Source organism: Ochotona curzoniae, unplaced genomic scaffold (assembly GCF_017591425.1).
Source record: "Ochotona curzoniae isolate NIBS_2020 unplaced genomic scaffold, NIBS_Ocur_1.0 contig_883, whole genome shotgun sequence".
In the NCBI taxonomy this organism is placed as follows: domain Eukaryota; kingdom Metazoa; phylum Chordata; class Mammalia; order Lagomorpha; family Ochotonidae; genus Ochotona; species Ochotona curzoniae.
Window position 1 is genome coordinate 35,925,061 of NW_024466599.1, and position 16,295 is coordinate 35,941,355.

Consider the following 16,295-nt stretch of genomic DNA (forward strand, 5'->3'; position numbering starts at 1 on the left):
CCAGTTTCTGAGGTGGATCGTGGGGACCCGGGGAAGCGGGCTGTGGAGCTCGAGCGACGGCGGCGCGCGCAGCAGCAGTCGCAGCAGCAGCAGCAGCAGCAGCAGCAGCAGGTCCTCCGCGCCGGCGGGCGGCGCTGCTGCGGGCAGGGCCCGGGGCGCTCGGGCCGGGCTGCTCTCGGCGGCGGCGGCGGCGCACGGCCGTCGGCGGGGCGGGGACGCGGCGGTGGCGGCTCCGTGTCGCCGGAGCCCGAGCGTGCAGGCCGGTCCCGGCGGCCGGGGGGGAACGGGCGGGCTGGGGGCGCCATGTGGTTCATGTACGTGCTGAGCTGGCTGTCGCTCTTCATCCAGGTGGCCTTCATCACGCTGGCCGTCGGTGAGAGTGCGCGACTTCGGCCCGCGCGGGCTCCCGCCCTGGCCATCTGTAGTCGCCGGGGAGTCGCATCGCGGGGTTCTCCGGCGTGGGGGGAGCCGCCCTGCCCGCCGCCCCGGGCCTGCACCGCCCCGCCACATCCTGCCCTTCCCTCAATCCCGCCTGGCTGTGGGTGTCACAAAGTCCGGCCGAGCCGGTGCCCGCGAACCGTCAACCGCTGCTGCCGGCGGCGCAGACTGCCCACCCCTCTCCCCCTCACCCCGGCTGCTGCCTTTTCGCCTCCGCCCCTCTGCACTTGCTGCTCCTCCGCCTGGGACACTGCTCCCTCATCCTGCCCGCTCCCATGGAGCTTTCTTCTCCTCCGGCAAGCCCCCCTGGAGCGGGCTGGGGGGTCCAGCAGCGTCCCTGGACTTGCCCTGCAGTAGCATTTTCACCCCGGGACACGTCAGGCTGGCTGTCCAGGCCCAGGCCGGCAGCGAGGGACCTGGTCTGTCTTGTTCTGTGGTTTTCTCAGCACCCAGTCTAGTACCTGGCCTGTCCTAAATGCCTTGCAGGCATGTGTTTGCTTTACGGGGTGGAGGTTAGAGGTTAGCCAGGTGTGCTGGGGTGTCAGACGCAGGCTTACTGCTCCATTCACTTATATGGAACCACTTGGTAGTTTGCCAGGACAAAGTTTCGCCTGGGCTGTTCAGTTTATTGCTGACCTTTCGGAATCCACAAAGGGCCCCCAAAGGATTCTGGGTGGTGAGAGAAGGATGGTCAGGGTGGAGTGGGTTGGGGAGTGACCCTGGCTGATGCTCTCCCTGCCTGCTCCTCCCCTCCGGCTCTCAGCGGCAGGACTCTATTACCTGGCAGAGCTGATAGAAGAATACACCGTGGCCACCAGCAGGATCATAAAATACATGATCTGGGTAAGTGTTGGCCTTTGCCAGGATTGCCCCGACCCTTGGTCTGCCCAGAAAGCTGGATGCTGAGAGAGTGTGGCGTCCATACTGTTTCCTGAAGGGACCTCCTGCAGCCCTGGCCTGTACCCCATCTTGCGGGGCTGCCCTCCTTCCCCCACAGCTTCCCTGGCCCCTCTCCGCAAGTGGTGTCTTCCCCGCTCCTGCTCAGTTCCTCATGGTGACGTACCAGGGACCTCCGCTGGGTCCTCGTGTAGGGTAGAAAAAACTGTCGATTTTGAGCTCTGATCATTAACATCTGTGTGTGTTGTGGTCAGGTGTTTTCTTGATGGTGGGTTTGCTGGCAAGAAAATGTTGACAAATGTTATGGAAGGATGGTGCCCTGTGGTGGGAGCCCAGAGCTCTGTCACCCCAGAGGCTGACAGGTGTCCTGGGTGTTGCCCCGCACAGACGGGCTGGTGAGCGCAGGGAGGGTGTCGGGAAGGGCTACCATACACACGCATGTGCCTCTGTTGTTGCAGTTCTCCACGGCTGTGCTGATCGGCCTGTACGTCTTTGAGCGCTTCCCCACCAGCATGATCGGCGTGGGTCTCTTCACCAACCTAGTCTACTTTGGCCTCCTTCAGACCTTCCCCTTCATCATGCTCACCTCGCCCAATTTCATTCTGTCTTGCGGTGAGAGGGGACGGGGCTGGGGAGGCAGCTGACACACTTGGATGTGCCCAACTTAGTCCCGGGCACCGAAGGGGGTATGGCGCAGGGAGAGAAGCCACTGAGGTCCCCTGAGAGGCTGGGCTCGTTGGGCAAATGGAGCTCTGGTTTTGGAGGCCCTGGCAAGCCTACCTTGTCTTTGCTCCATGCCTAGAGTCTGTTGGGGGGAGGGAGGAGTCAGAGAGGGCTTTCCCAGAGAGCTAAGGTTGAGTCTGGGCTGAGAATGAAGGCGCTGGGGGTTGGGTCAAGCAGGAGCCGGCTGAAGCAGCTGCAGCCCCAGAGAAGCCGCTCGGCCGGCAGAAAACCCAGAGCCCTTCCTTGGCAGGCATCTGTCCCCCAGCTCCACAGCATGCCTGAGACCGGCTTCGGGCCTCAGCTGGCTGGAAGCCCTTGCAGACAGGGCCTGCCCTGCCCAGGTCCATTGTTCTGGTTTGGTGGCGGCCTTGGGGGAACAGCATGTTGGGGAAGACCTAGCCCTTTTTGCCTTTGTCCTGTCACTCCTTTGTGTCCCCGGGAAGTAGTTTCCCTTTGCTAGGCCTGAGCTGCTCTCACCTGTTCAATGTGATGTTCCTGCCAGGGCTGCTGGCAGCCTGTGGCACCCAGGAAGTGACCACAGGTACTTTCTGACACTCGTGGAAAATGTATGGGCAAGTAATTAATTCCCAGCGCTGTCGTTTCTTGGTCTCACTGCTGGTAATCCTAGCCACAGGGCAGGCTATCGGAGTGGGGATTTGTTAGAGCTGCTCTCCTGTGTTGGTGGGAGAAGCTAGGAAGCGAATGTTATTCCCGGGAGTGCTTGGTGTCCAGACCGGAACTGGTCTCACACAGAGTTCCTTCACATGATGTCACCAGAGGAACCATCCCGAGAGCCCAGATCCCTTCTATACCTCTCAGGAATGGACCCTGTGCTGTCCATTGCAGCCCTGTTTTTCTGAACCAACTTCTCTTGCCATTTTGTTTAGCCAGGGGTGCTTGGGCTCAGCAGTGTGTGGCCTGTGCCTTAAAAGAGGGAGAGAGGGACAGAATTGCCATGAGGGGCTCAACCTCAGGGGGCATGCTCTTTAATGCCGCGCTCCACCTCACTGTGGGAGTGGGCTGCACTACACTCAGTTGCACGCTTCAGGAGTGTGTGTGTTCCATAGTTAAGAGTTCAGACCAGTGTGCCTGAAGAACCCCTGCCCTCACACTGCACCTCAGCACCTCCCACAGGCCCTGCCTTTTGAGTGCCTGCTCCCCGGCGGGTGTGAATCCCATCCACACACCCTCACCTTCCCTGCACCTGCCGTCTGCCCATGGAGAGCTTTCTTTAGGACTCACTTCTGCTGCAAACCAGGTGCATTGTCACGATGCTTTGGATGATGTAACATGGGAGTCTCATTTTTCTAACATGCAAAGCAGCTTTCTTACCAGCCTTCTAATTTTACTTGGAACGCCTTCCTGCCATGAGCAGGTCAGAACCAATTCTCTGATTGTAACATATGGGAAACAGATCTAGACAGTAGTGTGCTTGGCCCAAAGCCATACTCCAAGTTAGATAGGAAGTTGGGATGAAGAGCCAGGGCCCCCAGTCCCTGGAGGCCTTGGGCAGCTTGGAAACTTGGTTTTGTTACCCTCACAAACTGACCAACTGACTCTCCATTCCCTTAACAGGGCTCGTGGTGGTGAATCACTACCTAGCATTTCAGTTTTTTGCAGAAGAGTATTATCCGTTCTCAGAGGTAAGAAGCGTGTGATGCGTTCAGCCTTCCTCCTGAACCAGCAATAGAAGGGAGGAATAGAAGGATTGCTTTGCAAGCTTAACTATGGTCTGGAGCCCAGTGTCATCTGGAGTTGCATTAGAGGCAAAACAAAATTAGCCAAGCTGGCGGCGAAGCTGGGAAAACACTGCTGTCCTGCCATGAGCCACGAGCTCTTTGGAGTTTCTGGGGGGTCATGGCAAAGTCAGGAAGGGGCTTTGCGGTGGCCTTGTCGAGTGCAGCCCTGAGTCCCAGCAACTCCTAGCAGCCTCCAGGAGTTCTCCCTATGCCTTGCCCTGCTGCTTCAGTTTGAAACTCTGGGAAGAACAATATCATTTTTTTGAGGAATGTGGGTCAGTTGTCATGAAGTCCTCCATCTATATCCTTCCGTCCTGAGGAAATGTCTGTCCTGGTTGTTCCACTTCCCCTGGTTGGGGATGGCGGCTGCACGTGGCCGTCCCTAGCCTCCGCCTTTGCCCACAGGGCCATCTCCGTGTGCAAGGATGGCCTGCCCCTGCCTACCATGCCCTGTTCCCTTGAGAGACTGGGGGTGCGGCCTTCCCTGCACTCGTTGGCACTTCTCTGAGCCACACAGGAACCATGCCCTGCCCTCTCTGGCACCTCCGGGCCCCCTCTGTTCAGGCTCTCTTGTTGCCAGGTGTTGGCCTACTTTACTTTCTGCCTGTGGATAATCCCGTTCGCATTCTTTGTGTCACTCTCGGCTGGGGAGAACGTCCTGCCCTCTACCATGCAGCCAGGAGGTGAGCAGGGGTGTGTAAGGGACGGAGGTGGGCCCCTTCCCCACCCCACGGCCTGAGAGCCGGAGAGCTGCATGGAATCTCGGCCTGGGATGTGGACAGCTGGGCTCTGGCTTGGGAGAACTGAGTGCATCTTCCCATACGTGCACCTGTGCACTTACACGCGCGCGCACACACACAGAGCCCCATACTCACTCATCTCCCTGCCTGTGTCTCCACAGATGACGTGGTCTCCAATTACTTCACCAAAGGCAAGCGGGGCAAACGCTTAGGCATCCTGGTTGTTTTCTCCTTCATCAAAGAGGCCATATTGCCCAGTCGTCAGAAGATATACTGACCCCCTTGGGGAGGGGCTGTGGTAGCCAGCTCAGGGGAGTCAGGCCTCTGGGGCTCTGGCTAGGTCAGGGCTGGGAGCTGGCAGGCAGCTTCCCCCAGGCCTGGCTTCTCTCTCCTCGCAGCTGCAGCCCCATCCCCACCCTCCTTGGGGCTTGGCTTGGCTCGGATCCGATGCTGCTGGAGACTGTAACATCAAAGGGCACCAAGGAGGGGGGCAAAGTCTGTGTGGCTAAGAGACTGAGGTGGGTCAGGAAATTCTGGTCCAGCCGGGGCAGGCAGGCTGGAGAGCGGACGGTAACAAGTGCTCTGGACAGATGGCCAAAGGGAGGGGTCAGGGCTTGCCACTTCCAAGAGAAAGAGTCTCTACTGTTGAACTGTGATTTCTGTCCATTTGCTGATTCCCGTTTGAATAAAGATTCTAGGTGGCACTGTTTGCCTTAATATCCTGAAGTTCATCTTCTTTCTTCCTGCTCACCTGCCCTGACTGGCCTAGTTTGGCTGCTCCAGGGACACCCTTTCTGGATTTGGGCTTGCCCTTCTGAAGGGACTGTCCATTGGTGCTGAGTGGGAAGGGGACAGAGAGAAGCCGAGCCTGGTTGGCGAGTGGGGAATGAGTGAAAGCAGCCTTCTGACACTCCTCGCTCTCTTGCTGTCTCTTCTTTCCCCCAAGGCTCTGTGACTCTCCAGCCAGGGGAGGGGATGGGACGGTGAGGACCAGGCTGGATGCTCAGAGCATCACAATGTACTATTTATAAGTCATTCTCTGGGGAACAGGGTGGTTTCTGGCTGAATTGCAGCCTGGTTTATAGCCTATTTTTACAGAACTGGGACTGAGGGGAGAAGCTGTTTGTATTTTTAAGAGCACACAAGATCTGATCTTGTCTTTTTGTCTTGGCTCCTGGGGAAATAACCTGTGCCTTCTAAGAGCTCCAGGGCACAGAGCGGCATTTGTTGACCTTGTACTCCAACTATAGTGCCTTGCAAGTGTTCAACTCTACATACTGGAATGCAGTTCCCACAAGAGCCATTACTGGCTACCTCCCATACCTCAAGATTGGCAGGTGCACAGGTGAACTGCACATGTGTCCCATTGAGCCACTAGGAAAAACCCATGTGCTGGAAACTCTGCATCCTGTATGAAGTCACATCATTTCCTTGGTGTCAGTTTCCATTCTCTTAAAAAACACCAGCTCTCACCTTTGGTTGAGAGGACTTGCTCATGTTGGTCTCTGCATGCTAATAAAACTTGCAAGGACAGATAAAGTAGAGGATGCTGGAGACCAATGTCCTCCTCACCACTGTCCCTGCTCTCCCTTGCTGCTTACTTTGTTCCTCATGCGCCCTCGTCCCTGGTCCTCTTGTTTGCAATGACTGCCCTGAGTTTGCTGGAGGCTCTTTGCTTTATGTGCTCAGCCCACTTTCCCGTGTCCCATCTGAGTGACTCCTGAGCTCCCATGGCTCCTTGCCATTTCTTCTGCACTCACCCTGTACACACTGAGGTCTCAGATTTCTGTCATGGTCACCCCAGGAAAGCCCATCCATGCTGGTGGCTTCAAGGACTTCAAGAAATTGAGGGTTGACTTCCTGTCCCTGCATCTTTTCCTGACCTACAGTTCTGCCATTGTCTGGGTACACATACAACTCTAGTCCATGGTCCAGATGGCACAGTTGCCCCTTTTGGGCACCTGTCTTGACCGCTAAGGTCACTTGAGCTTGGCAGGAAACCTGCTTTCTAGGCCTGCATTGTCTTTCTGCTCTTGACATCCAATCTTGAAAACTATTGAGTCTTCCATCTCACCATCTCCTGGTTTGAGCCACTCCCAATGTCTACTTTCCCTTGGTTTATTGTTACGGCTTCTTCCTGCTGTTTCTCTATCCATGGTTGGAACTGTCTTTCTAAAGTACCCAGTTAACGAAGTCACTCCCTGGCCAGAAACCTTCTGTGCTCCCAGCTGCCCTTACGATAAAGTCCAGATCCCTTAGCATGGCTGAGAGCACACTGAGGTCTTGGTCCCTGCCTACCTTTCAGCCCCATCAGTGGCTCTCCACTCTGGCTGCAGGCTCCTGCGTCCGGAGAGGCCATGGCATTCCCTTGCCACTCTAAAGTCGCTTTTCTTGAGGTCACTACATTGTCATATCTCAATTTAAACTTTCCTTCCTCTAAGGAGCTTTGGCTATACCCTGTCCCCCAGCCACACGCCAGCACACCACACAGGTCCCTGTAGGCTCACTTGCCTGCTTACCTGTCCATCCCCACTAGACTGTACGCTCCTTGAGGGCAGGGACATGCCTTGAATTTTTTTGTATCAGTTGTGCTTGGCTGGTGCTTGGCACATGAAAAGCACTCAATAAATGTTTGTTTATCAAATGAGTTGCAGTGATGTGTGCATGGGATTGCAGGGCTTGGGGGAGCTGCCTAGAAGTGCAGGTGCTTCTCCAGTCTCAGACTGAAGCTGCAGGTGTTCCCTAGACTTTGGCACATTGCCCCGAGCTCAGTGGCAGCAAGGAGGCCCACAGCAGGTTGCCATGGTGTCTCACATGCAACTCTGGTGCTGCAGAAGAACAGTGAAGTTTGGAGCCTGCAGCCATCCTGGAAACCTTGTCCTTGCTGGGTTGGGGCCAGGATGGGATGGCTGTGGAGGTGCCAGAGCACCACCTTTGATTATGCTAGGGGGCTCAGGACCCTGGCTGACTCCTACCCTGAACCTTGGGGTCCGCTGTAAGTTGGATTTCCTAGGGCCAAAGAGACTGCAAAGAGGAGGTCTGAGGTCTAGGCTTTTATAGAGGGGAGTTTGTAGGGGAGGGTGGGGTATAGGTAGGGACATCATCCTGTCCCTGAGCTTGGGAGTGGAAAGCACATGGGCATACCTTCTTCCTCCCATCCACAACATGAATCAGTACACCTTAGCCTTCATTGGGCTGCCTCTGGTCCACAGGCCAGTGAAAGAACTTTATGGAGGGGTTGTAGGGGCTGGCAGGGCAGGGAGCCCTTGATGGGCTCGCACATTAGCCAGGAAGGCTTCATCAAATGTCTGGCGCAAGCTCATAGCTAGTGTGTCATTGTAGAAGGCACGACTGTCTGAGTGCCGCTTGTGGGGCACATCCTTAATGTTGACAGCATGAAAACCCTGGGGCACCTGCATCCTGCACGGCTGGCTCTGTGGGTACAGCTCCCGGATTATCACCTCCAAAGGCAGCTGGGGCACAGGCGCCACCCAGTGGCCATCGGCTCTGTGCAGCCATGTGCAGCCGCTGGGGCCAGGGATCACGTCCAGGAAGCTGCTAAAGTCCTGCTTTTGGCAGGAGTCTGGCTGTATGCCCAGGCGCACGCCCTGGGGGTAGCTGAACTGGGCTGAAGGGGACCTGGCAGGATTGTTGCTAGGATTCCAAAGCTTGGGTCGCTTGAACAAAGGCCGCTGGTAGATTGGCTTGGATGGCACCTGCCCAGTGCGTGGCTGTATACTTCTAAGCTGTAACTTCACCCTGGGTTGGGTGCCCTGGGGAGTCTGTGGGCCTTGCCATTTCGAGGTCTTGGGGAGTACAATGGTGCGGGTTGGGGTACCAGTCACTTGTTTGGTTTTGGAGAGCAGAGAGTGGCGCTGGTTGAACAGCCTGCAGCGGAGCCACTTCCGGAAGTCCATCTCTTTCAGAAACTTGTGTTCCTTCTGCAGCAACAGAGGGCCCAAAACAGGGGTGGAGGGCTGCCCCTCTGTGTGGCCAGACCTTGAACTTGAGGCCTTATTGGTGAGATAGCATTCTTGCCCTTGGGGAAACCCTTCTGATGTAAACCATCTTTGCTCCACAGGAGGCAACTCCTGGGCTGTTGTCCCTTAGGGGAGATCTCCAGCCTGATGGAGACATAACCTCTGCCCCACGTGAGACTCTGGCTGGAGGACACAATCCATGCCCAAGGGAGCACATCAGATTTTAGGGGAAGGAAGTCCCAGTCTGACAGGATATATATCCTGCTGTGAGGGAGGCTCTGCTTTGATTCAGGGTGGGGTGAGGGGGAGCAAATGAGAAGGGTAGGCTGTATCCTTGACACTGGAAGGAGAAGCACTGAAAGGTTTGAAAGGCCTGGAGTTGAGTTGAGCCAGTCTGGATGGGCTTCTTGGACATGATGTGCCGGGGGGTCAAGTCAAAGTGAATAGCTGGCTGGGTCTCCAGGTTGACCCAGCTCTGTCCCTGCCTCTGCTGGAGCTCAACTTTCCATCTGTTGTTACCAAATGGCTCCAGCCCTCTCCCCACAAGCAGTGTCTCAGTGTCTCACTCCCAAATCAAACAATCTGGTGTTTTGGAGATTGACCTTGAGCCAGGGGCAGCTTCTGATTAGACTAAGCCAATCAACATAATTCCATCAGCTTTGTCCCAGACCTGAGACAATCAGCATATGGCTTTCTTTCAGTTCTACTCTTATTGGAACAAGAATGGGCACATGATTCAACTGAAACCAACGAGAGGAAGGGAGGACCTTCCTGGGACAGCTGGGTGAGGTTAGAGCCACAGGAAAGAGATGGACTTTACCTCCTTCAGACATGTGTAGGACTACAATAGCTGGGGGATGTGGGCAGCAGAGGAGGGTCCGGGAACTGGTACAGCTTAGGGGGAGTTAGAGTACTGATTTTGTCAGCCCTGGAGGCCTCCCTAGCTTGGGATCTACTGATATTCCCAGCATTTCTTCCTGGTTTTCTGGGGTTTACACCATGTGATTAAACCTGCTTAAAATCCCCTTGCTTCTTTATCCTCTGCCAAATCTCCAGCTCAGGTCTGATCCTCTGGATGCACCAAATTGGCAGTTCTCTGCACACATCATGCTCCTATGCACCTCAATGCTTTCTCTTCCTTTGGGCTGATCAGCCCTTCCCTAGTTCTTCCTGTGACCAACTGCCCATCTGGAAAGACTGCCCCTTGGGTACCATTTCTTCCTGTACCTTTCAGGATCACCCTCCACTTCTGGGGGTGGCAGGGGATGGGGGCTGTGGATGGAACAAAGCTGCCCTGTTTATCTTAGAAGCCTCAGGACCTAGCAGGTACTAGCACAGAGAGAGTGTTAAGTGTGTTCTGGGAGGAAGGACAGGTCTCTGTTTAACTAGAATGTGAGTCCCAGTTAGAGGCCGGGCCTTGGTCTCCCAAGAACCTTTCACTCTGCAGGAGGCAGTTTCCTTGGGCTTTGCTGTAACTAACCCAGGACAAGAGTTTTACTGTAACAGGTGGTATTTCTCTGAGTCTAGGCAAGCAGTGAGCCCTTTCTCAGCATTAGTGCTTCTAAACCAATCTTGTCACCTCATGTGGCTCTTTGTCTCCTCTGCTTCAGTGCCCTGATACCTGGTACCCCTGCCACTTCCCCATGCCTTGCTTTGTCCCCATGCCTTCCATAAAGCCTACCCCTTACTTGGTACTCGGCCAGGTAGTCCAGCTTCATGAGGCCCAACTGGTTCTTGAGCCTCTTCAGCTTCCCCATCTCATGGGCAAAGTCATCTTTGTCTTGTTTCCACATGGCATCCTTCAAGAACCTGTGCCAGCGTGAGGATGCATCACCCCAAGGGGACTACAGGGATTGCTGCTGAGGGTCTGGCTAGGGGCGGAGAGAGCTGCCAGAGTTGAAGTGAGAAAGATGTCCCATCCTCATTGTGTGACTCCTTGGGCACTTCATTTCAGGTGTCAGGGGTCCCAGAGCTGGCAGGGAGGATAACACTCAGCCCAAAGGGATGGACCCTGGGGAAAGCCCTGCCAGTATCATCCTGGGCAGGTGGCAGCAATGGATCCCCAGGGATCTAGTTCTCCACACCCTCTGAAAGCCCTGGGAGAGAGGAAAGGTGGACAGACTGCTGGTGGGTCTCACACTTACCGGGCACAGGGGCGGTGATTCCACATTTTGCAGTAGTCAATGGGTTTGCATCCAATGGAGTCCTGGGCGTGGACATTGGCACCTCTCTGAACCAGGGTCTGTACACAGCTCAGCAGGCCCTCAGAAGCTGCCAGGTGCAGGGGCGTGGAGCCACTGCATGTCCGACTGGAAACCAGACCAGTAGGGAAGGGAACAGAAAGAAAGGACAAGGGTATCTGCCAGGTGGTCAGGTGGGTGCAACAGCTTTCAGGCCCCATTCTGTTCCAGTCCAGTGGGCAGCTCTGGCTATGTCCTGCCTTTTCTTAGTACCTCTATCATAGGGGGACAGATTGGACAAAATCAGCTCTAGCATGCATGTAACCATGCAGAACTGCTGAAGGAGAGCTAGGTTGGCCCAGAGACCACTACCATGGTCTAAAACCCACCAGCCCTGCACCCCTTACCATGCCTGGCCATGGCTCACAAGGTCTGCATCCCTGCTCCTTGACCTCATCTTCTGCCCTTGCCCAATTCTTCCCTAGCACATGCTCTTAGCATATGATGTTCCCCTGTCTGGAACATTTCGTCTCTCCATGGCCAGCTCGTGCTCAGTTTTCATGTTGCAACTTGAATGTCACTTCCTCTGATGTAATATTCTACACCTTCCAGGATAGTTCCTCCAACTCCCTTCACTTCCCATCTAGCAACCTGTTAAGTCCAACTTATGACCCCTTACCTTGCTCTGTCTGTGCCTGTGCTAGTGCTGCCCAAGGGCAGGACCCACTTGTGGGTGCCCACTGCTGCACTTCCAACCTCTGTCCTGCGGCTCTGTGCATCCACCAATCCTGGTGCTGCCATGTTGGTGGGCACTGTCATCCTCCCCAGCTCCACATGACTTTGAGGAAGCAGTTTCCAAACTTAGTTACAGGTTAGAAACATGTGGCTCATGAAGATTCAAAGAGCTCAGACCCCATCACAGCATCACAAACCCAATGGGACACAGGTGTTCTAATCAGTTTGGGAACCAGAGGTTGGGTCACTTTGCCAGCAAGTCTGGGTCCTCTCCCAAAGCACAGTATCTTTACCACTGTACCATGGGGACTCACTGACGGCTTTATGTGGGACCCAAGCCTTGGCCTCTTCTGCGTGGATCTTCTTGCCCAGAACTGGAGTTCCTGTGTGCCCAGGCTCCGAACCTCCCTCCAGAGTGGACTCACGCGTGGAGGCTTGCGCCTTTATCGAGCAAGTAGTGAATGCATTGGAGGGCCACGGCCTTGTTGTCCTTGTGGATGACCAGGTGCAGGGCTGTCTCTCCATCAAGGGTGGGCAGGTCCACGGGAAACTTGTACTCCTCCACCAAGACCTGCAGGCAGGTAAGCTGGCCCTTCTGGGCTGCCATGTGGATAGCAGCAAAGCCCTGTGGGGTTCCAAGTGGGCAGCAGGCTGAGCCAGGTTTGTCCCGGGGCCACAAACCTGCAGGAACTTCATGAGGGCACCCTTCTGCTCTGTCCTGCCCCCAGGAAGGGAAAACCTACAGCGGAAAGCACTTAGTGTGACCAGCTGCCTGCTGTAAAGGCCCCCCAGGAAGGGAAAACCTACAGCGGAAAGCACTTAGTGTGACCAGCTGCCTGCTGTAAAAGCCCCCCCGGAAGGGAAAACCTACAGCGGAAAGCACTTAGTGTGACCAGCTACCTGCTGTAGAAGCCCTTTGCGGGGAGGAGGAAGCCTTGTCCCTGCCGCTGCTCTGCACCGCCTCACCTTGTCATTGGCCTGGATATCTCCGCAGTGTTGATCCAAGCAGAACCGCAGCCATTCCACGTCGCCCACTGCCGCAGCAAACAGCTGGTAGTAGCCCTTATGGTTGGATTCCTCGATGGGGCTAGGGTTGATGGCAGAGATGAACAAGAAAGGGCAAGGACCACTCAGGGACACCAACCCTCCAGGCCCTCCTGGGGTCATTTGACAGAGTTACAGCACCGCCAGCTCCAGATCCTGGTCACCCAGGACCATGCTCTCGCACCCGCAGCCGGGCTACCTACCCCCTCGGCCCACCTGAGCTCCAGGTGATTCCCGGTGACCTTTAGAGAGGCCTTCTGCCCGCCTTGCGGCGCCAGATGAAGCAGGCAGGAGCTATGCCGCTTGCTAGTCTTCCCATCCTGGCTCCTGCTTGCCCACCGCTGCCCATTGAAAAGGCTTGAGCGCCAAGGCCGTCCCGGGGCTGGAGCTCGGTTTTTCTGGCTCTCCGCAGCCTCCCGGGAGGGGGCCGCGCCACTGGCTGTGTGCTCCTGGACTTTAGTAACCCTGCCGGGCGATTCAGGCGCCTCGGGGGACCCCAGCCGGCCCAGGACACCTAGTCCGGTACTGCTAGCAGCTCCGACCGCCCCCGGGCTACTGCTCTGGGGACCCAGCATCCAACACACAGCAAAGGAGAACCTTAACTTTAACCCCAGAAGGCGGAAACAGAAACGCAAGGTGGCCGGTAACAATCGCAGCGGGCCTGACTAGAAAAATCGCTGTGAGTGTCCTTGTCGTGGGAGCGCATTATGAGCTGGCATTGTTCCTGCACCCCGGTCACATTATGACGCATTGTCGATTCACCTGTGCTGTACAAGAAACAGCTGTGTATGGCTGTCTTCCTCCAGTGGGTTCCCGGAGCCGGCCCTGGAACTGGATGGCGCCACAGGCAAGTACACCGTTGGCGGAGGAGTGAGTGGGGGATGGGGAAATGGGGCTTGGGCGCAGCACAGCTGCAATGTCTTAATTTCTGGCTCTGCAACATGAGGGTGACAGGGCCTACTATGAAGGGAGCGAGGGATGTGAACAGCCAGAAGGGTACCCGACCCGCACTGCTGGCAGATTTGCTGTGTCACACCATCCATAGCATTGAATAGTTTGACTTTAAATAAGTGTTTGCTAATTTGCAGGTGGAAATGATGTTCTAGTATGACTGTATGATTACTAGCAAAGTCGAACATTTCATCAGTGGTGTTTCTGAAAACTTTATTCATATTTGTCTTTTATATTAAAAATGCTATTTGGAAGGCAGAGCAACACAGAGGGAAATGGACAGAGAGCCAGAGCGAGGTCTTCTATCTTCTGGTTCATGCCCCAAAGGAGATGGTCTGGGTCAGGGTCCATGGTGAAGCCGAAAGCCAGGAATTCCATCTTGGTGTCCCACCTGGATGGCAGGGTTTCACGCACTGAGGCCATATTCCACTGCCCGTCTGGATTAACTTGCAGGAAGCTGGATAGGAAGCAGAATAGCCAGGACTCAAACCAGGCAGGACTCCCATCCCAGCCTGATGGGATGCTGGTGCAGTGCATTTCAGAGTAAGAATGAAAAAATAGGAGATCTTTCACCCACCTATTCACTTCCCAATGTCCCCAACAGCTGGCGGTAGACCAGGCCAGGACTGGCAGCCAGAAATCCCATGCAGATCTTCCATGCAGATGGCAAGGATCCAAACACTTGAGCCATCACATGCTGCCTCCCAGGGTACATTAGCAGGAAGCTGCATTGGGAGCTTTGGGGACAGAATTCCAACCATCTGGGCTCTCCATTATGAGATGCAGCTGTCCCAAGAGGAGGTTTAAGCACCTGCGGCACAGCACCTGCCCTTCATGATGGGCTTTGAGGGTCTTCAGGTGCTCCTCATTGACTTACCAGACTTACTATCCTGGAGATATTAGGAGTTGCTAGTATCTACCTTGGCTTGCTGTCTGACTTTTGCAACAGGAAGATACTTCAAAAAGTTCATGGAAAATCCATCCACATGATAGGTACTCAAAAAGTCATGAAAAGCTTGTTTTGTTTCAAATGCACCAATTCCAACAGTTTTTGTGCCAAAAGAAAAGTGTCTTCTTTTTAAAGGATGGTCTATTCCAGGTCCCTTTGGCAGAAAGGATTCTTTTTTATTAAAAAAAATAGTAATAATTTCATTTGAAATACAGTGGCAGAAACACAGAGACAGAGAGAATATGAATGAATGAATGAATAAATGAATGAGTGACTCTCCTCTCTGCTGGTTCATTCCCAAATGCTGGTGAGCACTTGGTCAGGAGCCAAGAACTTGGTAGATTTTGGTCTGGGTCTTTGACACAGGGCAATCTTTTATTGCCTCCCAAGGGGTACATATTATTAGCAGGGAGCTGGAATTGGGAACAGAGAGGTAACTTAAAACCGGGCACTGTAACATTGGATGTGACCATCCCAAGAGGGGTCTTAACTGCTGCATCAGACACCTAACCTAAAGTTTTTCTTTTAATTTCATTTTTCCCACAAGCCCTTTGGAGTGCCCTCTTCAATAGGAGCCAAGCAGCTCACCTATGCTTGGACCTGTGTTGTCCTCCTAGCCATGGAAAATAGGCAAGAAAATTAAATGAAAGGCATCCATATTTTTGTTTTTTTGTTTTTTTTTTAAAGATTTATTTTTTTATTATTTTTTTTTTATTGGAAAGGCAGATATACAAAGAGGAGAGACAGAGAGGAAGATCTTCCGTCCGATGATTCACTCCCCAAGTGAGCGCAACGGGTCGATACTATGCCGATCCGAAGCCAGGAGCCTCTTTCGGGTCTCCCACGCGGGTGCAGGTTCCCAAAGCTTTGGGCCATCCTCGACTGCTTTCCCAGGCCACAGGCAGGGAGCTGGAAGGGAAGCGGGGCTGCCGGGATTAGAACCGGCGCCCATATGGGATCTCGGGCTTGCAAGGCGAGGACTTAACCACTTGCGCCACCGCGCTGGGCCCGAGGCTTCCATATTTTTGATGAAGAAGCAGAACTATTTCTATAGATAATGTGATCTTATGTATTGAAAATTCCAAGGAATTGTTATAAACCCATTTAAATTAGTATTAGGCCAAAGAGTTGCAGAAACAAGATCAATATGTGAAAGCCAATTGCATTTCTTCACGCACGCACTAGCAATGAGCAGCTGCAAATGACATGAATAGAACATCTCCCCAACCTAACCATAGTGATCATGTGGGTAATGAGCCAGCCGGTGGGAAGTCTTCCTTCCTCTGCCCCTCTGTCGCTTGGCCTGTCAAACAACAAACGAAGCTTTAAAAAAAAAAGAAAGAAAGAACGAAAACAAATCAAGTAGTTACAAATAGATTTGATAGAAGTGTAAACCTTATTTTCTCAAAACCACAAAACACTTGCAAGACATTAAGGAAGACCTAAAGGCATAGAAGGATCTTCCATATTCATGTATGAGAAAATTTAATATTAAGAAATTCAAATGTTTATAAGTAAACTTATTTAATATTTAGCAATTGTCACATACTATATAATTTTATATTTATATATTTAATATGTAATATTAAGAAGACTTTATACTTTCTCCAATCTCCAGATTTAGTGCAATTTTCATCATAACTCAAGCTGTCGGTTTTGCTAAAATTGACAGACTGAACCTAAAGTTATGTCATCTGGAAATTCGAGGGATCGACTCTAGGCAAAAACAGCTTGAAAATGTGGGAAAACTCCCACTTCCCGATCAAAACTTGATACAAAACTTTAGTAATTAAGAAAGTGTGGTATTGTAATATGTATAGGGATCATTTGAATAGAACTCTGACATTAGTGGTCATTCAGTTTTTCCTAAGAAAATTCAATGGGGAAAAAGACTTCTCAATAAATGAGTGCAAGAATGA

General features: G+C 53.5%; 2 protein-coding genes across 3 annotated transcripts; one reads left to right on the forward strand and one right to left on the reverse strand.

The window, feature by feature from the left end:
* Positions 1-200: 200 nt before the first annotated feature.
* TEX261 (testis expressed 261) lies at positions 201-5,254 on the forward strand. 2 transcript variants are annotated; one of them, XM_040993240.1, is made up of 6 exons: positions 201-373; positions 1,202-1,281; positions 1,794-1,947; positions 3,634-3,701; positions 4,378-4,480; positions 4,699-5,254. In XM_040993240.1, exons 1-6 carry the CDS (start codon positions 304-306, stop codon positions 4,812-4,814), a joined length of 591 nt encoding a protein of 196 aa, XP_040849174.1. In that variant the 5' UTR covers positions 201-303; the 3' UTR covers positions 4,815-5,254. The 2 variants fall into 2 exon arrangements, with proteins under 2 accessions (XP_040849174.1, XP_040849173.1); XM_040993239.1 differs by having other exon boundaries at positions 235-421.
* Positions 5,255-7,764: 2,510 nt separating this feature from the next.
* Positions 7,765-12,650, reverse strand: ANKRD53 (ankyrin repeat domain 53). Its single transcript, XM_040992751.1, has 6 exons — positions 12,613-12,650; positions 12,399-12,519; positions 11,858-12,057; positions 10,662-10,826; positions 10,206-10,326; positions 7,765-8,478 (listed from the first exon to the last, which is right to left on the reverse strand). Exons 1-6 carry the CDS (start codon positions 12,648-12,650, stop codon positions 7,765-7,767), a joined length of 1,359 nt encoding a protein of 452 aa, XP_040848685.1.
* Between the last annotated feature and the right edge of the window lie 3,645 nt (positions 12,651-16,295).